The following is a 26,259-nucleotide window of genomic DNA, read 5'->3' as shown; positions in this document are numbered from 1 at the left end:
TTATGATTAGGTACACATAGAAAAGTGTGATTTCTATTCATCACATATTCCAGTGGAAACATAGAGGGAAAAGGATCATTTCCTAACTGGAAAAAAACATAGAGGGAGAAAATGAGTTTGGTTTTTTTTCTGTTTAATGCAAGATGGTGTAAAACCTGAAGAGGGAAACATAAATCCTAATGATTAAGTTCCCCAGTCATTTACAGTTTGTAGTAAAGATACAAGTTTATGTGGTTCTAAGCTCAGCTGTGGCTGAGAGGCTGTGCTCCAGCCAGGATGTGATGAACAGAAGGAGCAAAGGGTGTATGGCAGCACATCCAGAGGACAAGAGGAAAACAACACTCTGTGAAGTCTCATCTTTTCTCTCTGCAGTCCAAGAAGTTCATGAAAACTGTGGCCCACACTGTGTTATGAATCATCTGAAGCCTTGTTCAGAGTAGGTGGTGTGGTATTTTATACCTCAAATTAATTCTATTCCATCATTATGGTAACTTTGTCTTACATTGTTCTCTTAAGGAAAGGCTTTGTTTGTATGCCAGTTCTCATACAATTGTAAAGCAGCAACCAGTTCACCCACTTTCCTTAAATCTTAGGCTTGATAGATAAGCACTGCTAAATTATGAGAAGCTGCTGCTGCTGCTGCTGCTGCTGATGTTGATGGGTTGCCCAGGGAGGTGGTTGAGGCCCCATCCCTGGAGATGTTTAAGGCCAGGCTGGATGAGGCTGTGGCTAACCTGATCTAGGGTAGGGTGTCCCTGCCCATGGCAGGGAGGTTGGAACTAGATGACTCTTGTGGTCCCTTCCAACCCTGACTGATTCTATGATTCTATAATCATGATAAAGAGCCTCTCAAAAACAGACTAGTGAAAATGATGAAGCAAACAGGGCCATTGAGACATTCAAGAACCAGTTTTTGAGCTGGAAGCAGGAAGTAGGATCGTTGCTAACTATGGGGCAAAATAAGTATAATATGAAAGAAAACTAAATATATCCGTAAGTCACTGGTGGAGGCAAAATGATCTGGTAGGCATAGGATGCCCTTTAGACCAGTGTTCTCCAGCTTGGCCTGCTTGGGTGTATTTCCCAGTGGAGGAGGAGTTCAGCTGCTCAGGCACCAAGGAAGTACCTTTTTGAAGTGGGCTGCATGCAACAAAAATCCAGATAGCAGTTTGTAGAAGCCTCTGGGTGGAAGCACCTTAGGAACAGAAGCAAGAAACTTCCTGCACAAATGCTCTAACCACCTGCACATTCTGAAAAGAAATTACATTATTATCTGACAAGGCCATACAAAAGCCAGTAGGCAACTGTTGTACTCTAATTTCAGCCAGAGCTACGGTGACATAGGATGGGGAAACTGCACATTTGGCAGCATTTTCATTTAGGAGGCAATACAGCTACGCTGCCAAGCATAGAGTGCCTACTTCAAACACACGCCCTCAAAGCTAAGCGTTTCATTCTGTGTGTGTGCTTCTGAAACTTGATTTCAGCAGTACTGGAAATTCACAGCTCCCATGGGCAATAGGAGGATGGATACCTAACTGCAAAACAAGAGCAAATTTTCTAGAGAGCATTCAGTTTGGCAGTTACAGCTATTCCCTTCTGAGCATTCCTGAAATTTCCTGGGGAACTGCTAGTACAAAGATTAAGCAGCTGTACATGAAACACTGTCTTTACAGTATGAACTCCTTGTATCCTTATGTCTTATGACATTCTTTGACATCCTTAGGTTATCTTTTGCACTCATGGCTCAGTTTAGAAACAAATGTGTAAACGCCAGTTTATGTACAAGAAATTGCTTTAAAAATCACTCAGCTTCTCTGGAATAGCAGTGATATTTTTATCTGCACTATGTGTACACAAAATGGATTGTGACAACGGCTGTTACCATTTCTGGTTTAGAAGTGACACACAGAAGTGAAAAACATAAACCACATCACTCACCATATAAAGAAAGACAAATTTTGCAAGTGTGATTTATGGAAATCTTTAATGGCAGTTTTATCATAGAAGGTCAGCAGTCCTGCCAGTCTGTTTGAAGAATGCTGTGGTCTAGTTTTACTTATACATGTGACATATGCATGCTTCTGCACTTAGACAAGTGGTCTAGTTCTAATTATACACTGGGAAGAAAATACTCATGATTGCAGCAGTGGAGTTCTAAGTCCGTTTTGCATTAGGCAAACCTTTTTGCAACCTGCATGGTTTCCATTGTTCCTGCCTCTAAAATCAGAATAATTATTATTTCACAAAATTAACAATAAAAATGTAGTACTTAGTTCACTAAATTGTCTGAAATGATTGGACTGATACCTCATAATTTGATCATTTTGTCTCCATCCACAGGAATAAGCAAACCTCCACACATCGTATGTGTCGGTGCAGATGAAGAAAGAAGTCAGTCACTCCTTCTTCCTAATCCTCAGACTGCTCTTTAGCTATGTCTGTGTTAACCACATCACATTGGTACAAGGACTGTCCTCTGGTGAGGAAAATTAGTGAGAAAATAATCAGCAATGGAAGCAAATGCATTCCTGCTATGTGTCTCCTTTCCTCCCAAACCTCTGCCTGAAGGCAATCTCATAGAAGGGGGACAGACCACTGGTACTGCAGATGCTGCTATGACATGCTAGGGTCTCCCATGCTGACATTTTTACCTTTAGCTTCCATGAAGGCCAAAATGCAGATGATAAAATGCTAATAAAAAATTAAGTGGATTATTGCATTATTTCATGAGTGAAATGCCTTCTGTGGGGCTAGCTGTGAATCCAATTGTGTTCTCGTGTGTGTGTGTGTGTATATATATATATATATATACATACATATATATATATATGATTTGATCTTGATAATAAAAATCATCTATCTCATAGGAAACAGAAGAAAAATAGGAGGAATATGGCACTGAATTAATGCTCCAATTAGCTTAACTACCACTTGAATTTATATTGCTTGAAGACGTTCCTAAACGACTGGCAAGTGTACATGTGCAGAGGAGTGGCACTAATCTGTGTTACTAAGGCAAAAAGGTTTAGCAGAGATCTCACAAGATCCAGAGTAACCAAAAACACATGTCAGACAGGTAAGTCTTCCAAAACTGCCAATCTTTTTAATGAAGTTATTACTGCTGATGCCAGGGTTTGACTTTTTTTTTCCTTTCTGCTTTTTTGCTTCAGTCCACACCGTGACAGTCATGCAGCTCTTGAAATGCCTCACTTCTCTGAATAATATTACCTTTCCCATCCTACTTCACGGGATGCAAAGTGCTCTACTGCATTCAAAATTCAGTGCCCTCTAAAGTGCACAAGAGCCTGGCACAGACTTCTGTGGGCTATCTTGGAGGGTATTGCATCACTATGTGCAGACAAACTGCAGCACAATTGGAAACTATACATTTCATAGCACAATTAATTCTCCCCCTTCCCCCCCTCAAAATAAAAAATTTCACTGTAGAGATCATTTGAATACCTTTGTCAAATTGAAGAAGGAAGGAATTAATTAAACTGTGGATTGTCAAATCAAGTCGAGAGCACAATACGGAAACCCCCATTAAAGTGCAGGCAAGTAATGATGCTCACATTGTGATAGGGACTCATGTAACTTGAAAATGAAAATGCCATCTCCAATCTGTAGCACAGTAATATGCAGGTTTTTTTTCCCCCTGCCCCCATTCCCACTCATTTTGCTTAAGTCTGAAGTACACTCTCTAATGCATTATTAAGCTAAATTCTGACCCAGTTTCTTAATTATCTGTAAGCTACGGGGAAGTTGTAGCAGAATATTAACTAAGGCAAAGGATGCAAGACAGAAGAATCCACAATGGCATCAGAGAGAATCATTAGCATTTTGCTAGGAAAATCCTTCACATTTGAATACTTAACCTAGCCTAATACATAGAATTTATGTTTTAAAGTGGTACAAACACACACGACCAAGCTACCAAAAGATCCCAGGCAGAAAAGAAAACAGAAGTATTTGGAGAAGCATTCCTGGAGTCACAAGTATCAGAAATCTGGAGCATACTGCCACATTTCTGAGACAGCAGGATTTTCCCCAGCTGTTCTTAGGTGGATAGTACTGATGGTTGTGACAATCTTGTATAGCATGATGAGCTGAACTGTTTCTTTGGGGTTAACTGCAGAATATAATCTGCTGTGGGTTGCACCAACATTTTTGCGGGTAGCATTTGAATAAGTAACTGTCATACCAGGTAATGGCTTGAGAGGATCCTCCAAACACTTTTGTGCCTGGTTAGTATCAAGTTAGTGGTTGCAGTTTTATCCCTCCCTGCACTGCTGCGTATTAGTGGAATATGAGAAGCTTTCATGGTGAAAAATCGGCTACAGATGGATTGTACCTGAAACAAAGCATGTCTGGACTCCTACCTACAACATCACACAGTGTGATGTTGAAGGCTTGCTTTATCTTTGATGTAAAGGTGTTCAAGTAAGTGAAAAACATACTTCAAGAGCAATGTATTTAGTGAGAACAATTTTTAATAGAAAACATATTTCAAAATTGAGGGAAAAATGCTTCCCTCACCCCATAATTGAAGGATTTCTGGTATGCTTATATAGAAATTCAAGCTTTAACTGTAAAATCTGGACAGCAGACAGAGTCTGCAATGTATGCTTATAATTTTGTGGGTGAAGACATATTTATTCAGTTCAAAGTTCAAAGAAAACCCAGGCAGTCAAATTACAGAATCACAGAATTAACCAGGTTGGAAAAGACCTTTGAGATCATCAAGTCCAACCTATCACCTAACACCTTCTAATTACTAAACCATTGCACTAAGTGCCTCATCCAGCCTCCTCTTAAACACCTCCAGGGATGGTGACTCCACCACCTCTGAGGGCAGCCCATTCCAATGCCAATTGCTCTTTCTATGAAGAACTTCTTCTTAACATCCAGCCTAAACCTGCCCTGGCACAGCTTGAGACCGTGTCTCCTCATTCTGTCACTGGTTGCCTGAGGGAAGAGACCAAATGCCATCTGGCTACAACCTCCTTTCAGATCGTTGTAGAGAGCAGTAAGGTTTCCCCTGAGCCTTCTCTTCTCCAGGCTGAACAACAAGCTGAGGAATCACCTGAGTGCAGAACATGGAATTTATATATATACATTTAAAAAAATAATTCATTTCATGAATTTGCCAAGGAAGAAACACTACTGTTTGAAAAAGACTACGAGTCGGCTAAATACAACATCCTATTAGTAACAGTGTCAAATGCAACTCGTGGCAAGGCTGTAGTTTGCAAAACATCTAATGATTGCAAAGTGCTAACAAGCTTAATGCACATTCAAGTACATTGCTTCAATTTGAAGTGTACGTTCTCTGCTGGAGCATCTGAATGTATCATTGCAAATGCCAACGCTGACGATTCCCTGCTTTAGCACGCCAAGTATTATTGTTCTTCTAGGAATAAAGGTGTCCAAAATTTCTCCAAAGTGACCAAGAGCAATAGTAAGATAGCCTTCCTTTAAAGATAAGGGATTAAAAAACTCCCAAACCCAATTGCTAGTTTGTGCTTGAGCACCTAAACCAGTCTGCAGGCTTCTAAACAGAAAGCCTGATTTTCAAGGGAGATGTTTGCAAAAGTACTGCATGCTTTTCCATCTGCAGCAGTTTGGTTTCTACACCAATCTGTGTATTTAGTCAGGCCTAAGCATACATATCAGAGTAACCTCTATGGAGAAGGAACACCTATTTTTCATGCATTTGCAGTTTGTGTTTGACTGCAACCAAGCCAGCATTTAGGCAGCTGTCCTTGAGCCTGAAGAGAGAGAAGCTGTGACAGCACATGATCCTGGGACAACGCTGAACACCAGGAGAACATTTACCCATGTAAATATGCCAAACAAATCATTTGTGTCATCCTGAACTCACAGTGTTTAGTTCTTTCATCTCTTGAAATGCTCTGATTCAGTGGCAAGTTGTGAGGAAATGTGCCTGGCTTCTTTGGTGGGAAACCATTCTGGCCAATGCAGACGTGGCTGGACAGACAACCTAAAGGCCTTAACCTTTTCTCTGTCACACAAAATGAAGTCCTTAGTGAAAATATGCTGGTGTACATTGTTCACTTCTTCACATAATCACCAGTGCCATTATTGTTAAATGAAAGAGAGCCCCACTCCCCCAAAGCAAAATCATCTATTTAGATACAGCAACATTCTGCCTCCTTATCTCCTGCCGCTCCATGGTTGTCCTTATTTCTCTCATGAAAAAAAGTCCAGTAAAAGGTTTTTTCCCTTCTCAGGATTCTATTTCTTCCATCACTTCCATCACAATTGTTCGAGGACCAGTCAGGATGAGGTTACTCACTGTCCTGTAATCTACATGGAGAACATTGAGGCCATTGACAGATACCACAAATTGGCAAACCTGAGGAGAAAAGCAAGCAGGAAAATGTTACAAATTACAGGCTTTTTATACCTTTATTTGTACAAATCAACTTCTGGGAGTGCAAAACCTCCAGAACACCTCATGCCACCTTACTTATCACTCTTAAGAAAAAACACATTTCTTAGAATTACTCTGGCAAGTTAATTTTCCACATTTTTCTTTTTAATCTAACTGCAGCTTTCAAATCTGTGCAATTCTGAAGTCCTGTGTCACTCATTTTTTCTTACAACAAGGGTATTTTTCTTATAACAATGATATTTACGGTGCTCTGAAAACAACACAGGACAAGACAGCTCTGGTCATTGCAAACTTTCTGTTATCCTTTGTCTTAAACACTTTGATAGAAACCATTTTAGAGAGCTCTTGGTAGTCACAGTTAAAATCTGCATCATATTTCTAGGCTTGGGCAAGATCTTGATGATGACTTCAATAAATTTGGTGCCAAAACCTTCACCAATACGACACAAACCTAAATGATGAAGTGAGTACTGGGAGGGATTAAAATGTCACTGCCATTTTCAGGAGATATTCCTGCACAACTCTAGTTCCTTCTGTGTTTTTTGTGGACAGGTTTTGGTTTTCTTCAGCAAGTATGGCTTGTAAGTAATTTCAAGTATGCTAATATTTTGTTTTTAAAAGCCATACTAAATTTAAAATGTTGATTAGAAGCTCTTTTCTGTCCCCCCCCCCCCAAAAAAAAAAAAATCTTGATAGAAATATGCTGCTGCAAATCTTAAAGGAGTTAATCAGGACAAAAAGTCACATCAGCATTGTGAAAAAGCTGGGGAGGAAAAGAAGGACAGTAATATAGTTTCCTCAGAAACATGAAGCCTTCTCTGTATCTAATCATCATATTACAGAGTGGCTAAAAAGGCCAAAAATGTGTAGTGTCTGGAGCTGTGTTTTTAATGATAAAAATATGGAGCCTAGAGCAACCATAATCTCATCCTGATAGTTCAACAAAAAGAGTACACTCACCAGAGGGTTATATTACTTGTAAGTAATCTTGACTCTAGAAGAAAGAAGCTATGAAGCAAGCACTGCTAGACATTTTCCTCCTTTATTCTGTATCTTTTACCTTTCCTATTCTGGCAGAAACACAACACAGAAATGGATGCAGGAAAGGTGGGAAGCAGTTTCCAACACTAGTTTCCAATGCTAGCTCTGTGTAAAACAGTCTTAGGGGTTGGAAAAGACCTCCACAAGTCATCAAGTCCAACCCTCCTGCCAGAGCAGGACCAGAGGTTCTAGTGCAGGTCACACAGGAATGCATCCAGATGGGTCTTGAAAGAATCCAGAGAAGGAGTCTCCACACTCTCTGGGGAGCCTGTTCCAGTGCTCTGGGAGCCTTATAGTAAGGAAGTTCTTCCTCAAGTTGAGGTGGAACTTCCTGTGCTGTAGTTTATACCTATTGCCCATTGTCCTACCACAGGGCACAACTGAGAAGAGTTTGTCCCCTCCCTCTTGACCCCCAGCCCTCAGATATTTATAAACATTGATTAGATCCCCTCTGAGTCTTCTCCAAAAGCCCCAGGTCCCTCAGTCTCTCCTCAGTGCTCCAGCCCCTTAATCATCTTTGTAGCCCTCCACTGGACTCTTTCAAGTAGATCCCTGTCCCTCCTGAACTGGGGAGCCCAAAATTGAATGCAATATTCCAGGTGTGACCTCACCAGGTCAGAGTTGAGGGGGAGGAGAACCCCCCCCCCCTTGATCTGCTGGACACACTCCGCTTAACGCACCCCAGAAGCAAGCCAAGTTATTTAACTCTAGTGCATCAGCTACCTCCCCTCTCAGGCAAAATGTGGTGAAACTCCACTGATACTTGTGCAAAATGTACAGAATGTAGCTACTCGTGTTTCATCTATGAAAAATCATAGAGGAAGCAAGCCCAATATAAAAAATTAAGCCCAAATGCCACTGATTATTTTAGTCTGCTTCTTAGAGCCTCTGCACATGAAGAGCAGCAGTAGCAGCACCTGCAGAGAAGGCAGATTTCTCTCAGGCACCTCACCACTACCCCTCAGAACTCCTCTGCAGAGCCAAAGGTGCTGGACATCAGGCTTCCTCCTAGCCTAAACAATCATAGAATCAAACAGGTTGGAAGAGACCTCCAAGATCATCCAGTGCAAGCTAGCACCCAGCCCTAGCCAATCAACTAGCCCATGGCACTAAGTGCTTCATCCAGTCTTATCTTGAACACCTCCAGGGACAGTGACTCCACCACCTCCCAGGCTACAGCATTCAGCAATGCAACTTAGCTTATTTCCATGACAGTATGGATATATATTTCCTACACATTCATATGCTGTATCTATTTCAGCTGCAGGTAGCATTGGCAAAATGGCTCAGTTTCTGCAAGCAAAGAAAGCTTTCTAAATATTAAGCATTTTGGTTGAAAAGGTAACTCATCATCCTCTGCAGTGTGCCTCAATCAGTACTGAAGAGCTCTGCCTATTTAGTTTCAGATGCAGATTATTGCAGTACCTATAAGTCTCTAACTCCCAGTGGGATTTCCTAATACTTTCTGTGACTTTCCAAGATTGTATCAAGTTTTACTGAATTATAGCTCTGGCTCCAGAGTATGATTTGAGTTGATTTAAAACAGACCTGAAGAAATAACATTGTCTCTTCTGGCTTACTGCAGTTGTTGGAAGTTGAATAGCTAATGTTTGTTTTACTCCTGCTTATTCTCAGACTTCTCCAGTTACTGGAATCCCAATGCATGGGACTCATGTTTGGCCAGGGGAAGGCATGCATGTGTATCGTGGATAAATCTGCATGCTGGATCACACCAAGAGAGCCCTGGGACCTCTGGGGAATGTCCCTGGCAAAGGAACAGGCTTTCCACACCAGCCAGCCAGGCTGCAATGGTGTAAATGCAGATGATACAGGTACTGGAGCAGTGAACAGCAATCTGGATGCTATACAGTTTCTCACACGAAGGACAGGAGCTGACATGTCTGCCTTCTTGATGTGTTTGTTTCAAGATATGCCTTTGGCAGTAGTTTTCAATCAGCAGGGATGAGGACAGTCTCCTTCGTGCCATCCTTTGCACCAGATCCAAACAACTAGTTTCACCATTTCCAGTAGATAGGTTTAGATGCAAAATGTCCACCCAATTCAGATAAGAAAAGAAACGCAGAGAGGAGGACAAGGCAAAGAACATACTTTTGTTTAAAGAAGCATGAAAGAACCCTAGAGGAACAGGAGATGGTAATAAAGAGCCTGTCCCCTGGGGGCAGAAAGCTTTCTCCTTGGCCATCCCTTGGGATGAGTCATCCCTTGAGAGCCAAGTCTCTGCAAATGCCAAATCTAGCTCCCTCAGGGATAAAGAAACGTGGAGCTTCAGTCCTGACAAGGAGAAAGAGGTTGACACAGTGTGCTGAGTGCCCTCGACTCACCTAGTTTTCTTCTCTGCAGCCCAGATTTCCATCCAGTGCTACATCCAGCAAGGGGAAATGAAATGCAGCAGCAGCATTTCATGCATTTGGCCATCATCAATCCTGCACCCAAACCCACTCCATCGTGCACGGCTGTCTTGATGGAGTTACAAAACCACCAAAAGCAAGTGGGTACCCAAAACCCAGCTCTGACCGAGTGCATCAACCCACACATTATCATCTCAGGAATGTTCTTAAGGAGGCTTTTACAAGATTTCAGCGACTGAATGTTACCTCTATAAAAACAATGCTGAAAAAGCTGTGAGGGCTGGGCTCATAGCTACAGCTGTTAAGTGCTTTGTAGCTATAAACATGTAACATTTCCCTGGTGGTTTCCACACATCAGTAACCACACCAGATAATAAACTAAAGTTAAAAAGAACCTCAAAGAGCTTTCCTTTTATTACTCATTTCCTCATAGCTCTCTGAGGAGTTTGACAGGAGATAAGCATCCATTTTTATCCCTCTAAGTGCAACAAGTTACAAAGCCCAGACTAAATTCCAACCATTTCGTTGGTCAGGATGTGGCAATCTAAAACTCACAGAAATAATAACAGTTAAAGTAACACTGAAGTGAAAAGACTTCAAATATTTAAGTGTTACAGTAACAAGTATTTCTTGTTAACTATTTCAACTGGAGAAGAGGAGGCTCAGGGGTGACCTTATTGCTGTCTACAACTACCTGAGGGGTGGTTGTGGCCAGGAGGAGGTTGCTCTCTTCTCTCAGGTGGCCAGCACCAGAACGAGAGGACTGCGCCAGGGGAGATTTAGGCTGGAGGTGAGGAGAAAGTTCTTCACTGAGAGAGTCATTGGACACTGGAATGGGCTGCCTGGGGAGGTGGTGGAGTTGCCATCCCTGGAGCTGTTCAAGGCAAGGTTGGACGTGGCACTTGGTGCCATGGTCTGGCCTTGAGCTCTGTGGTAAAGGGTTGGATTTGATGATCTGTGAGGTCCCTTCCAATCCTAATAATACTGTGATACTGTGAACTTCCCACCTTGGCAGGCAGATGCCCAGAGAAGTAGGAACAGCAGAAAAGGTACTCCTGTCCCTCTAGGGCTTGCACATACAGAAAGTTTAACCAAATGCAGGAGTTTCCAGGAAAAAAAAGGAAAGCTTCACCTTTGGGCTTACATCTGAACAGAAGGGATCTGTGAACATAGCACTTAAAGGTCATTTCTCATCAAACTGAAGATGGCAAGGAGAGGAATTACAGTTTGTGCCCACAACATTTAGTGGCCAGAATCAGGAGTGTGCTATGCTTAGGGCTGCACAATCCTTCCTCCCCTTCACTGATTATTGCTCTTCCCTCCAAGGCAAGCTCTGGCTGCTGGCCCTTCCTTGGCCTTGCCAAGCTGCTCAGGAGATGCACATCCACGCCCCTGGTTTTCCTGCCGGGAGAAGCACTCGGTGGCCAAAGCACGGCCCCGTTTCCTCTCCGGGGGCTGGATGGCTGAGCTGCCTGATCAGAAGCTGCGGTGAGGAGGACGATCCCATTCTCCTGAGAGAGGCCAGAGGCCAGCTGCAGGTATGGGCGTATCTTAAAGTAAATTACTGGATCAAAACACTGCATGCCTGTCACTAATTCTTGCTTAGCACTCTGCCTCAGGATGACCTTAGTAAGCCTGAATGCTAGGAGAACAGGCAGCTAGCCTAGATCCTTGGATATTCAGATCTGTTTTGCACCACAGGCTTCAGTCACCTCTCCTTGTGGAGCTGGCCTTGCTTGCTGGACTTTTTCCAGTTTAATGTAGCATAGAATCATAGAATCATCCAGGTTGGAAGAGACCTCCAAGATCATCCAGTCCAACCTAGCAACCAGCCCTGGCCAGTCAACTAGACCATGGCACTAAGTGCCTCATCCAGGCTTTTCTTCAACACCTCCAGGGACAGTGACTCCACCACCTCCCTGGGCAGCCCATTCCAATGCCAATCACTCTCTCTGGCAACAATTTCCTCCTGACATCCAGCCTAGACCTCCCCCAGCACAACTTGAGACTGTGTCCCCTTGTTCTATTGCTGGGTGCCTGGGAGAAGAGACCAACCCCCACCTGGCCACAGCCTCCCTTCAGGTAGCTGTAGACAGCAACGAGGTCAGCCCTGAGCCTCCTCTTCTCCAGGCTAAACAACCCCAGCTCCCTCAGCCTCTCCTCATAGGGTTTGTGTTCCAGGCCCCTCACCAGCTTTGTCGCCCTTCTCTGGACATGTTCCAGCACCTCAACATCTCTCTTGAATTGAGGGGCCCAGAACTGGACACGGGACTCAAGCTGTGGCCTGACCAGCATTGAGTACAGGGGACCTACTAGCCAGACTATTCCTGATCCAGGCCATTGTCTCTTTTGGCCACCTGGGCACACTGCTGGCTCATCTTCAGCTACTCTCTACCAGTACCCCAGGTCCCTTTCTTCCTGGCTGCTCTCAACCACTCTGTCCCCAGCCTGTAGTGCTGCTTGGGGTTGTTGTGGCCAAAGTGCAGAACCCTGCACTTGGCGTTGTTAAATCTCATCTCCTTGGCCTCTGCCCACCCATCCAGCCTGTCAGAGTCCCTCTGCAGGGCTCTCCTACCTTCCAACAGATCCACACCTGCTCCTAGCTTGGTGTCATCTGCAAACTTACTGATGCTGGACTCAATGCCCTGATCCAGATCATCAGTAAAGATACTGAACAGGACTGGGCCCAGCACTGATCCTTAAGGAACACCACTAGTGCCAGCTGCCAACTGGATGTGGCACCATTCACCACCACTCTCTGGGCCCAGCCTTGCAGGCAGTTCTTGACCCATATCGGAGTGACTCTGTCCAAGCCAGGAGCTGTCAGCTTTGCAGCTTTGTAATCTTTTTCTAATTAACATCCTTTTCATTTTCCCTTTCTTTTCCTAGGTACACCTTTTAGAAGGCTGCTGAGAAAGATCATGAAAAGCTGGCCACCACAGAACTAGGTTCAACTGACAATTGCAAAGCTCTCTTTGACAGCCCCCCCCAAAAGCATTTCTTTTTACAGATGCAGTGAGTGCAAAGCAGTTAACACTTATGCAAAGTCAACAGATAGTATTTGTCAAAAGTCAGACCAAGACCATAATCACACAGTTGGTTCTGGTTTTTTGGTTTGTTTTGATTCAAAGCTTGAGATGAAGAGGAACACAAATACCTGTACCACCACACATGAGGCAGCCTGGCTGGGGATGGCTGGAGGTGGGGGCTGCCCAGCAAATGTGTGTGTCCCATTGCAGTGGCTGTGCACTAAGGCTCTAATTCTCAAGGCATTTATCCTTTACGTTTTGGTGTCAGAATAAGTGTCCAGGATCCACTCTGTTTTTAACTTCTCTTTAAGAAATGTAGTGATAGGAATTGAAGGAATGCAACAAAGGTAGAAATGGGTAGATTCAGACTGGATGTTAGGAAGAAATTCTTCAGCATGAGGGTGGTGAGAGCCTGGAACAGGTAGCCCAGGGAGGTGGTGGAAGCACCATCTCCAGAAGTGTTTAAGGCCAGGCTGGATGAGACTCTAGACAGCCTGATCTAGTGTGAGGTGTCCCTGCCCATGGCAGGGGGGTTGGAACTAGATGATCCTTGTGGTCTCTTCCAACTCTGACTGATTCTATGATTCTGTAAATGTTTTTTTTCTGTAAGCACAGAAGAAACAGGCACCAAAGAAATCAGTGTTATCACAGAATCACAGAATTAACCAGGTTGGAAAAGACCTTCAAGATCATCGAGCCCAACCTAACACCTTCTAATTAACTAAACCATGGTGCTAAGTTCCTCATCCAGTCTCCTTTTACACACCTCACTGGGCAGCCCATTCCAATGGCAAATTAAAGTCTTCCTAAAGCCCAGCCTAAATGTGCCCTGTCTCAGCTTGAGACTGTGTCCTCTTGTTCTGTCACTGGGTGCCTGGGAGAGGAGACCAACCCCCACCTGGGTACAATCTCCTTTCAGATAGCAATAAAGTCTCCGAAACCACATCTGCCCTTTTTCCACCTCACACTGCATTTTCCCCTTTTTTCCCCTTAACCCTGGGAGCACTCTGGGCTCCTCCCACCCCAGGTGTGGCCACTTTGACCTCCCTGCCCACTCCCCTTTTTAATGTGCCCCAGGAAAGGCAGAAGCCCTAAGCTTCTCCAACTGAACAGAGGGAACTTCCTCCTGTCATCGTTGGTGAGTCCCTGTGGTGCACACTGGGTGAATGGGAAGGGGACAAAGGCTGGGGGGCCTGGTGGCCCCCCAGTTAGGCAGGCTAGAGAGTTGATGGTCACTCTAACATCACTTACGAGTGCTGACTGGGACTCCTTACTTAGGCTGAACTACTCTCTGTTTAGCTGCTTCTTTATGCTCACTTGTAAAGCTGTAGAAATGACAGAAGTAAGCCTGTGAAACATTTTGAGAAGCATTGAATTAGCATGGGGGAAAAGTCTGAGAACCCCAAACTCAAATCTTATTGACATTCTTTTATGTCAGTGGCTAAAACTTTGTCTTGCTTTGTAAATAAGAGAAAACTAGCTTTACTCAGTACAAGGTGAGATCCTGACTGTATTAAGCCAGGTCAGGGCAGTGGATGACTGATTGGAAGACACCTCTAAGGGTAATCTAGTCCAAATTCCCCCCGGAGAAAAATGACATCTTTAACTAGAGTGGGTTTCTCAGAGCCCCATCCAATGTGACCTTGAATGTTTCCAAGGATGGGGCATCTGGCCAGCCCAGACCTGTGTTTTGTCACCCATATTGTGAAAGAAATTTCTTCCTTCTGTCTAGCCTAAATCTCTGCTCTTTTAGATTCAAACCATGACCCCCTGTCTGATCACCACAGGCCCTGCTATAATTTGTTTCTCCATCTTTCTTAGAGGCACTTTTTATTTACTGAACTTCCACAATAAGGTTTCTCTTAGGTCTGTTGTTTTCACACTGAACAACCCAAACTCTCCCAGCTTTTCTTCTAAAGAAGCCCTCTCCTGATTTTTGTGTCTCATTTCTGGACCTGCTCTGGCAAGTCCATGTTGTTCCTGTACTGATGACAGCAATACTGGATGCAGTACTCCAAGTAACATCTCACCAGAGTGGAGTAGAGTGCCTATAAAAGCCTTCCTTGATTTGCTGGCCACACTTCTTTGGATAGATGCAGTCTAGCATACAGTTCCTGGGCTGTGAGCAGACTTGTCTAGTTCATGTTCAGCCTTTCATCTGTCAGTACTCCAATTTCTTTCTCCACAGGTTTTGTCTCAATCCATTCATCCCCTAGTCTGTACTGATACTGCTGATTGCCCTGACTGTATGTAGAACCTTGCACTTGGCCCTTTTGAACCTCATGAGGTTCAACACAGGCCCTGTTCCCATCTTGTCCAGGTCCCTCAGGATGGCATCCTATCCCTCAGGTGTCAGCTGCACCATACAATGTGCCTTAATCCTGAATACAAAAAGCCAGAGCACACAATGATGCACTAAGGAGACTCTGTTTTAGCAGTACTCATAGCTTACCCAACCAGCTGGGTTGCAGTGGGACCATTCAGGGTCTAAGGCTGCACAGCACAAAATCTCTATGAGCACATTTGAGTCTTCTCCACAGCACCAAGGTTAACCAAAGAGCAGTGACAGCTGCTCTGGCGTCAGGCGGTGACAGCCCAAGGTGATGGTGAGGGCACTGCCAGCAATCCATTCCTACTGAAGGTGTTGGTGCTGCTCCACGTGTGGCAACTGCACGAGGACAAAGCTGGAGACTCAGCTCCAGCCCTGCTCTAATCTTTCATTCTGGAGCAGTCAGGATTTCACCCCTGGACTTCATGCAGACCAGAAAGAGATTTCTGGCAGCACACAGCTCAAAGCAGGGCCATGTCCTGCTGCAATGCAGGTCCCTTTGGCAGTTCAGGCACTTTGAAAGTTATTAGCACATTGCCCAGAAACACAGAGTTGTTGGGAAAGCTGTGTGCAAACCGAGGCTGGTTCAGTCATCCACCATGAGACAGACTGGGTTTAACCCTTTGTTCTGTTCATAATTTGTATGCAAACTGATTTACATATAGGTATCAGGGCATGCTCCTGTGACTGTTACTTCTTCATATTATCTGTTGTGATACTGAAGTCACACAGATAATATTTGCTTTAAGAGAAGCCATTCCCAAAATATATGCAAGAATGTATTTGTTTCTTTTGAGTCCTCATTTTTTTAACTTTCAAGGGAAGTTATTCTGCCCCTGTACTCAATGCTGGTCAGGCCACAGCTTGAGTACTGTGTCCAGTTCTGGGCCCTTCAATTCAAGAGAGATGTTGAGGTGCTGGAATGTGTCCAGAGAAGGGCAACAAAGCTGGTGAGGGGCCTGGAACACAGCCCTGTGAGGAGAGGCTGAGGGAGCTGGGGGTGTGCAGCCTGGAGAAGAGGAGGCTCAGGGGAGACCTCATTGCCTACCCGAGGGGAGGCTGTAGCCAGGTGGGATTGTCTTTTCTCCCAGGCAAACAGGGGAAGTATAGGCTGGATGTTAGGAAGAAGTTCTTCACAGAGAGAGTGATTGCCATTGGAATGGGCTGCCCAGGGAGGTGGTGGAGTCGGAGGTGGTGGAGTCACCATCCCTGGAGGTGTTGAAGAAAAGCCTGTACGAGGCATTTAGTGCCATGGTCTAGTTGATTGGATAGGGCTGAGTGATAGGTGGGCCTGGATGATCTTGAAGGTCTCTTCCAACCTGGTTGATTCTATGATTCTATTAGCATTAAACAGAAATCATTAATTCAGGCAAATGTAGAAATTATCTTCAACCCTGTACAGTTCTTCAGAAGTTTCCTAAGAACTGAAATAAAAGCTTCTAAGAATAACTTCTTTCAGAGCTGTCTAAAGAAAAGTGTATTTTGACAGTTTTACAGAATAAAATAGGATAGATTGGATTGGATGATCTTGGAGGTCTGTTCCAACTTGGTTGATTCTATGAACCAGAACTGACAATATAACTATTTCAAAAAGAAAGGTCCTGTGTTAGTGGTTTTGCTTTTCTTAACTAATGAAAATTAAAATTAGATCCATTATAAAAACAGTCTGCTTACATTCCTGTCATAGAGCTACCCTCAATCATTACAAATAAATGTTTTCTTCATGTCCTACTAATCCTACAGGGACAAGATCAGCTGGCCAGTTTGAGTAGCTTAAGCTTATAATTGTTTCATGATGGTATTCTGAAAGTCACTGTCCTCTTCGAGAGGAAAGGTTTTTCACATGTGGTTAGCAAAAACATCTATTTTCTCTGTCTAATCTGCACAAGAGACCTGCAGATCCTGATTCCTGTTATCAGACCATGCTGTCAGTAAAAACCCTTCCTCACAGGCACCTATGCAAAGTGGGGATGGAGGATTAACATTTTGGAATTGTCAGTGACCTGGAAATATCTTAAGCAGAAAACCCAACAAATCAAACCCTTCACAACCTGTAGGTACTTTTTAACACTCCCAGCCAGTTTTAGGACTGAAAAAGTTCTTGTTTGATTTCTGTAGTATGGCCACAGCTCTTACCTGTGAAGGTTACTGAACTGCTGAAACTGAGAAGGAGAAAGTGAAGGGGGGGAAAAAAGAAAAGATAATCTTTACCATTGCTTGTTTACTAAAGTGATATTATCTGCTTCAGCTTTTGCTGTCTTGTAGATGTTTCAGCAAGATTCTGGGAATGAATGTAACATCTGATATGCAACTCTCCAGTCTTCAGGTAGGGAGGGGACATCCAAGCTTCCCCAGTTTTAAAGGGGCTCTCCCCCAACAGGGTTTCCACCCCTCATATTTCCTTTGCCTCTCTGGGGATGCTGAGAATCACTGTTCCCATTCCTGCCCCCCAAGTGCTGCTGTGCTCTGAAGCAAACAGATGGAAATCAAGGTGTCATTTTTTTAGATCTAACTGAAATACAGAATGTAAAGGAGTTAAGAAATGAATGAAAGCAAACGCTCCCATCTAAAGCTGTTTTGTCACAGGGGAACAAAAAACACCGTTTCCACTTCTTACTGCAGTCACCATTTCAAATGGGTTATTTACAAGAGAGTAAACAGCCCTGCCAGCTGTTCCATCTCTTGAATAAAGTTTTTGAGCTAATTACCACATAATCATCTTTTACCTCCCATACCATGCCATGGGTTTGTACACAACTCCCCTTAGCAACGGCACCGGAGAATGTGGTTTCCTTCTCCTTAGGGATTAAAGAACTGATCTTACTTTTGGAGGTAACATGGTTTTTAGAAAGGTTTGTTTATTAAAAGATGGAGCAGTAACCCACAAGCCCTTCTGTTGTCCTTCATTGCTAAGGATTGTGTGGATATGGATATCAAACCTCTTCCAAAAAGGAGGAGGGTTTGTAGCAGGACTTGGTGTCCATGCTCCCAGGAGGTGTTCCTGCCTTTTTATGTTGGCTCCTGGGAAAAAATGTGCCAAAGACTGGCACCTGGCCCTTGTAATCTTGTGCCAGCAAAAATGAATAAATGAAAGGACTTGTCTCCAGGCAAAGTAAGTTCCCTGATGTGCCTGACATGGCTGGAGGAAGGAGGCAATAGATGCATATATGGTTGGAGTCAAAAGAGGGAGATGAAAAGGAAGTGAAGATAAGATCAGCATTTCTGCCAGTGGCTTACATTTAGATCAATAAACTGCAGGTTAAGTTTTCAGATAACTGAAAGTCACAGTGAAATTAATGGCAAGATGGATGTTAGAGCAGAAGTAACAAGCAGAGAGAAATCTGAGACAAGAGAACAACAATGGAGAAGAGAGAATGCAAATCTCAACTTGTTACACTCTTATATGCACAATCTGCATTTATGCTGAATACATATGGGTTCTCCTATTTTAACAGTAACACATAGCCATAAAGCAGAGGAATTCCTATCCTCAGCAAAGAGCCCAGGCCACAGAGATGCTGAACATGCTGCCTCAGAAGAGCCTAAGACCCAAAACTAACCTTCTAAATCAAAGCAAACACAGGCAGCACAAAAGCATTCACTCCCACTTTGCTAAGATTTAGATTGTCACACTGGAATCAGGAAAAGAGATAAAAATGAGAGCTCTTTAAAGTTATGCTTCCAGTTCAGATAACTTATGTATTTTTAAGAATTCACAGAGTCTTACTAGGCTACATTAATGCTGAAACCTCGATTCAAAACCTACTGCATGTCACCAGAAGGTTAAAAAAATCATGCAATGTCCTTTTCTACATAATTGAGGTTACTGGATGTAAGAGAAGGAACTGCAGCTGTGTGTTCAGCTCTGTAAATACCTCTAGCAAATGTGTAATTGGCTGCAGGGTGTGGGTGGTGTGGGAGTAGGCAAGTATCCAGGTCTTGCATAAGCACAAGATTTTCCCTCCAAAGGGACACATTCCTTGTTCAGTCTTTACAGCGGTGTTAAGCTGGCCCCATCAGTGAACGAGAAACTGGGTACCAGCAGAGCGTGGGGACAATGCAGAGCAGAGGAAATTAACCCCATTTACAGAATTACAAGCATTAAGCATGCAGTTCTGCCTCTCCCTCTTAGTCTGTGGCTGCAGTCTGGCACTGATAGTTTGTTTGACCTTTATGACATGTTTTCACCACACACTTCTTTGGTTGGTTTGTTTTTAAAAGGGAGAGTGGGTTTGTAGTATTCCAAACTCATTGGTCTCTAACTGGAAAAAAAAAAGAAAAGCCAGACATTAAACAGCATAATATTAAAGTTACATAATGTTAAAATAATAGACAACTATATTAAGTAAAATAATACATTATGAAAGCCATTATAACTCATAATATAGACTAAGTCATAGATTCTCAAACAGCCCTATCACTGGTTCAGATAGTGCCTGTCTCCCTCTCCACTGATGGGAATTCATGGGAGTTTAAGTTTGGTTTTGTTGTTTGGGTGTTGTGTTTTTTCCCACTAGGAATAGAATGAAAGTGTTGCTGTGCACACTCCACACAATAAAAGTGGACAAATTAGAGGAGGAGAAGAGAGCTGACCTAATAACACATGAGAACAGCTTTTGTTGTGGCATAGGCAGCTTTTCATCTGCACGCTAGCTTTGGTTTCCCCAACAGATTGACTGGGTGGTCAGATAAATACCAACAGAGCGAACAGGAATTACTCACATAGGTAAATTAAAGCTGTCTGTAGATATCTGGAGGGTAATAACATAAGGCCCTAATACTCTGAAACACAAACCTTCCATAAATACAGAGCAAGGAAATATAGGTCACTGCTTCTCATGACCCTAATTGGGAATTGGTGTGTAAAGTGACTGCCTTAACAGTCCCAGTGAGAAACATCCACAGGTAAAGCTGAACTGAGCTGGGACATGTCAGGAAAGCAAATCAGAGACTGCATGCTTAGCTTGGTAGAGTTTTTATTGTACAGTACAATTCGATACCTACCACAGGACAGCTCTGAAAATGTTAACTCCAATGGCTAAAGATGGCTCTAGGTGAAATACTGCATCAGTAACAGAAGAACACAGAGTCTTAGCTAAAAGATACTGTCTTTTTATGCTGGGCTTCACCTTTTAGAGTTTTCTTTTTCCTGGTGGGTCTATACCTAAACTAGAGTTACCAGTATTAGTCAAAACCGGTCTCTAAACCAGCTCAAACAAGGGAATTACAAGGGCAGTCAGATCTCTGTAGGGAACCCCCAGCACCCTTTGGTATCAAGACCGTAATGAGCAGAAACAGTCTGCACCATTTGAGACAAACAGCTGCTCTCTGTTTGCACAGACAACAGTGCAATTGTTTCTCCATGTGTTTTACTAGCTGAACAGAGCCTTGGCTTTAATGCAATGTGTGTCTCAAATCATCTGCTGCTATTATGGAAGGACACCAGCTTGTGTCTTGAGCTGCAACAAGAAAAGAAATGGAGAAGTGGTAGAAAGAGGCTGCAGAGCAGGCAGCTGGGGAGCAGCAGCACCCCAAAAGTGCCTGGGGAAGAGAGCTGCCATATTCACAATGCTGTAAATGCAACAGCATCTGAGGACCCCTTCGAGGCTTCAAGTGAAATGGATATTGCAAACAAACCTAATAATACAGAATGTTTTTCATCTTCAATTGACAGCAAAAACAGTTCAAAATGCCAATGTGTTGCTGTACTGGCCTCTAATTTCATGTCTTTTAAAACAGAATCATAGAATCAGTTAGGGTTGGAAGGGACCACAAGGATCATCCAGTTCCAGCCCTCCTGCCATGGGCAGGGACACCCTACCCTAGATCAGGCTGCCCACAGCCTCATCCAGCCTGGCCTTAAACACCTCCCAGGATGGGGCCTCAACCACCTCCCTGGGCAACCCATTCCAGGCTCTCACCACTCTTATGCTGAACAACTTCCTCCTCACATGCAGTCTGAATCTCCCCACCTCCAGATTTGCTCCATTCCCTCTAGTCCTGTCACTCCCTGATAGCCTAAAAAGTCCCTCCCAAGCTTTTTTGTAAGCCCCCTTCAGATACTGGAAGGCCACAATAAGGTCACCTCTTCTCCAGCCTGAACAGCCCCAGCTCTTTCACTCTGTCTTTTAGGATACTCTCTAAGATTTCAGCCACTCTGAAGGTAAGTTTTGAGGTGACAGCCTTCTTGTTAGAGAGCCTGGACTGCCTCAGAGTGACCTGCAATATCCTAAGAAAGCTTGAGCAAGGGTAAGGTCCCAGCTGTTCTGGCTGGCACTAAACCTCACCATTGAATGGGCTCCAGACCATGCTGGAATTTGGAAGCTCTATCAAAACACAAGCACAGCCCTGTTTTACAGTGCAGCTGAAACCAAGGCTGCTTTCTCTCCTTCTGAATGGCTACAGCTGTTAAGACTTCAGAAACAATCAAGAAAGCACTTTCATAAATGTAGGGTGTTCAGATATCTGGGTTATCCTGCCACCAAACATCACTTGCTCACAAAGAACTTTATTTAAACCCACTTTTAATTAAAATAATGGGACTGCATTTAAAAAAATACACTGATCTCCAATTATCAACCTGCAGATGAGTTTTTTATCCCTGAATTGTGTTTGCTACTGATGAGAAGAAGCCATTGTACAGACATCATTATAGTAGGTCGCTTGTTGCCCAACAGCATTTTAGGTGACTGGCCTGAAAACAAGTTGAATTTTAATGCTGTGGATGCAGGGAAAAAGAGCTCTGAGGTATTATGAAACTTTCTGTATTTGCATAAGGCTTCAGTTGTTGCAAAGAAAAAAAAAAGTCATTTTATTGCCTAGTAAAACTCTCTCTCTGTTCAAAGAGCCTTTATAAAAAAATATGAGTTATTAGAAATCTAATACTGGCCAGAATTCAGGTCTGGGATAAGCAAGTAAAACCTTACTCAATCTGTACCCTTTAAAGTTTAGGGGAGAAAAAAAAAAAAGGAAATTCACTGTTAAATGTGAAATTTATACTCAAAAAACTAAAATATATTTTATGAAGGAATTGCTACTGCTTCAATTTCCTCTGTACAGTGACTAATGTGGGTCTTGTTCAGGACTGAAAATCGGAGAAAGAATTTTCCTGTTTTCTTTTGTTTGTGTAGTTTGCAGTTTACATCCTGATGGAGTAAGTCTGAGCACTGCACTGCCTGTTGGCATGGGAATGGATCTTTCCCTTATTTTCTATACTTCAGGAGGATGACTTCACACAGAGTTTTGGTTTCTTTCTCATAGAACAGTCTCTGACAGCCACAGCAAGCACCTAACCTCTAGTCCATATAAAGCTGGCTGGATTTTTAAGGTAATCTTATGTCAGAAGCCCATGGTCCACTGAAATGAGTGCAGACCCACACCTCATCTACTTAGAATCATAGAATCAAACACTCAAACAAGTTGGAAGAGACCTCCAAGATCATCCAGCCCAACCTAGCACTCAGCCCTGTCCAATGAACCAGACTATGGCACTAAGTGCCTCATCCAGTCTTTTCTTGAACACCTACAGGGATGGTGCCTCCACCTCCCTGGGCAGCCCATTCCAATGCCAATCACTATCTCTGTGAAGAACTTCCTCCTAACATCCAGCCTGCACTTCCCCCGGCACAACTTGAGACTGTGTCCCCTTGTTCTATTGTTGCTTGCCTGGGAGAAGACACCAACCCCACCTGGCTACAATCTCCCTTCAGGTAGTTGTAGACAGCAATGAAGTCACAGGTGCTTGGTTACAGTTTTCACTGAAAGAAAATTGGACTTTATCTTGTAGTTTATAATTAAATACTATCAGAGAGGGAGGCAGCCACTTAAAGAAACATATTTGAAACAGATATCCATTTATATTCAAGCCCTACAGTAGTGGCATTCATTGTGCACAGTGCCATGCACACTTAGCTCTGTCTGCTGCTTCTCTGTTTATGGGCAAGCTGCAAAAGCAGTTTGTCAGCAATGTTTTTTGAGTGTTCACACTACCAAATACATTCCTTTTGCATTCACTCTCATGCGATTACCAAATGCAGCAGCGAGCTGATAGCACAGCTCAAGGAAAACACCAACCTGCCTCAGCGTTTTCACACCCTAACTGAAAGCAGATGGCAACTTGGGTAATGTATGCTTTTCCTACAATCACTGACGTGTAGGTATAAGATAAAAACCCCAAGACTGAACTGCATCTGCTTCAACAACACCATATGCCAGTGCACAGTGTAAGTATTCATCCAAACCTACTTCACCTCCTTGCTTAAAGCTCAGTTGCCTGAGACAGTGAAAGTACCCTTCAGGTGTTTTCAGTTACCACTGAGGCAGCTGAGTCCCAGCACCAAACACTGAGGGGTATTCCCTTTCCTAAGCTTCATGCAGAGGCTAAATGAGGTGTGTTTGTAGTGCTTTATGTATACAATAGAAATCCCAGTCTCCAAGCTGCCTTTAGGAGTTACAAGGAAGTTTCTCACACACAAGGTTTCAAGCTTCCTTACTTTTCTCACTATCCTATAAAACATTAGAGATTTGCCACATACATAAATGGGATACATTTCCATTTGGAAAAAAAAATACCTCTTCTTTTAAAAGGTTATTTTCCCCCAGGGAGGTGGTGGAGTTACTGTTCCTGGAGGTGTTCAAGAAATGTGTATTCCCAGAAGGTATTCTGGGATTTCTGCCTTAATGGCCACGGTGGTGTTAGGTCTTGATGATCTTAGAGGTCTTTTCCAACTAAATCAGTTCTATAATTCTATGATCTTCCTTGTCAATCAGTTAAGTAATCACCAGGTTTGAGATCAGATTAGCAAGGACCATGGAACAGGACTTGTGTTTCTCTGTAGCATGGGATATGTTCAACCTCCCAAGTATCTCACACTTCTAATTTCTTCCCTTTGCAGAAATCTAAGGAATTTCTGATAGCAGGTGGCTTTGAGTTGATTTTCCCCCATCGTGGCACCTTGGAATGCATAGCTTTTAGTCCTGCATGTTATAAGCCTGTAATATTTTGTGATTGTGTTAGTATTTTAACTCTTTGGACTAATCAAATACTGACTACATTCCTCTGATTGCAGGGAGACTGAGCTTGATGACCTTGATGAACCTGACAGCAGCAATCTGCTCCATGAGATGCTGGTTACTCAATTACACTTGAGATTTGGCTCTTGTTCAGCTAGTGAAATAATTTGAGAACCTGGACCTGAAATAATCATTTATGATGGCAGCACAGGCAGGAAATTTATGAGGTTGACCTCCTTCCTGTGGCAGCTTCTAAAGATCAGAAGGAAAGAACCACACTGCAATAATCCTGTCTATATACACCATACTCCTCAAGCAGAGCTTGAAACAGAAGTGACCTTATGTGGCTACCAAAACTCCCTGCTACTAACTGAAATGATGAAGTAGGACAGGACAGAAAAGACTGAGTGGCCATTGGCAATTTATACAATAAAAAGACCTTGGGGAACACCTATAAAGAGTAATTTGCTCAAAATCAATTTAAGGAATGAGATCTTCCTTAGGGTTGCTGAAAGGTTAGAGCTGGGCACTGATACTTCCACCCAAAGGGAGGGACAGCTAATCAGCAAAATGATTGATTAGTTTATCTCTTTCATAAGCCTCACAGTAAACAAGGTCTGTTCGTTTTGTCGCAATCTGTTGCAGTGACATAACACTAAATAACAACATGTGATGCATCATTTCAGTCGCTATTTTGAAGCTGAGTTGTATAAGAACATCCCAAAGAATACTTAAAACCAGAAATTAACTTACAGAATACAACATGGGGAAAAAAGGGGGAAAGGAGTTTTCCTGATAACTGGAAATATTTAGCAGTTTTACCCACAGACCAGACCCATATTATAGAATGCAACATGGAAAATAAAAGGGGGAAAGGAGTTTTCCTGATAACTGGCAAGATTTAGCAGTTTCACATACAGACCAGACCTATATTACAGAATACAACATGGAGAAAAAAAAAGGGGGAAAGGAGTTTTCCTGATAACTGGCAATATTTAGCAGCTTTGTTCACAGACCAGACTCATATTATAGAATGCAACATGGAAAATAAAAGGGGGAAAGGAGTTTTCCTGATAACTGGCAATATTTAGCAGTTTTACCCACAGACCAGACCCATATTATAGAATGCAACATGGAAGATAAAAGGGGGAAAGGAGTTTTCCTGATAACTGGCAATATTTAGCAGTTTTACCCACAGACCAGACCCATATTATAGAATGCAACATGGAAAATAAAAGGGGGAAAGGAGTTTTCCTGATAACTGGCAATATTTAGCAGCTTTGCTCACAGACCAGACTCATATTATAGAATGCAACATGGAAAATAAAAGGGGGAAAGGAGTTTTCCTGATAACTGGCAATATTTAGCAGTTTCACATACAGACCAGATCTATATTACAGAATACAACATGGAGAAAAAAAAAGGGGGAAAGGAGTTTTCCTGATAATTGGCAATATTTAGCAGCTTTGCTCACAGACCAGACCCATATTATAGAATGCAACATGGAAAATAAAAGGGGGAAAGGAGTTTTCCTGATAACTGGCAATATTTAGCAGTTTTACCCACAGACCAGACCCATATTATAGAATGCAACATGGAAAATAAAAGGGGGAAAGGAGTTTTCCTGATAACTGGCAATATTTAGCAGCTTTGCTCACAGACCAGACCCATATTTTGCAGCCAGGCTATACGGAATATCAAAGCAACCCGGGAACATCAAAATCCTGCTGTTCCTGTCTTCCACTGCTGACGACAGCAGACAGCAAAACAGAGCTGCAAATAACTCAGAAGTAGGCATCGCAACACTGCCTCCTTTCATAGCCCTGCGTCGCCTCCAGCTGCTGCTCGTTAATGCGCTTACAGCAGCCACGCTCTTCACTGCGCCGTCACAGGCAGCACTCTTCAAGAGACCAGCTCTAAAAATACTTTAATAAAGCTAACTGACAAGATCTTTATGAAATTATTTGCTCGGTCTCACACTTGAAACCTCAGATTGTAAACAGTAATCCTATCTATCAGCCCCCAGAAGGAATACCAAGACTTAACGCCAAAACCCCTAAG

The 26,259-nt window shown here is 43.1% G+C and overlaps 1 protein-coding gene and 1 long non-coding RNA gene across 3 annotated transcripts in view; one reads left to right on the top strand and one right to left on the bottom strand.

Annotated features, from left to right (window-relative positions):
- Window positions 1-1,970: 1,970 nt before the first annotated feature.
- Window positions 1,971-26,259, bottom strand: part of DEPTOR (DEP domain containing MTOR interacting protein) — an 83,918-nt gene continuing 59,629 nt past the window's right edge. For both annotated transcript variants that reach the window (XM_064154210.1, XM_064154211.1), the window contains one exon: window positions 1,971-6,379. In XM_064154210.1, the coding sequence (XP_064010280.1) occupies window positions 6,251-6,379 (129 nt within the window). In that variant the 3' untranslated portion in view covers window positions 1,971-6,250. The remainder of the gene's footprint in view (window positions 6,380-26,259) is intronic.
- Window positions 13,925-25,027, top strand: LOC135181220 (uncharacterized). Its single transcript, XR_010304776.1, has 2 exons — window positions 13,925-13,995; window positions 24,255-25,027. It is a non-coding gene; the product is annotated as an uncharacterized LOC135181220 (long non-coding RNA).

This window comes from Pogoniulus pusillus, chromosome 14 (genome assembly GCF_015220805.1).
Source record: "Pogoniulus pusillus isolate bPogPus1 chromosome 14, bPogPus1.pri, whole genome shotgun sequence".
NCBI classification, from domain to species: Eukaryota; Metazoa; Chordata; class Aves; order Piciformes; family Lybiidae; genus Pogoniulus; species Pogoniulus pusillus.
This window is presented reverse-complemented; position numbering and strand designations above follow the sequence as displayed.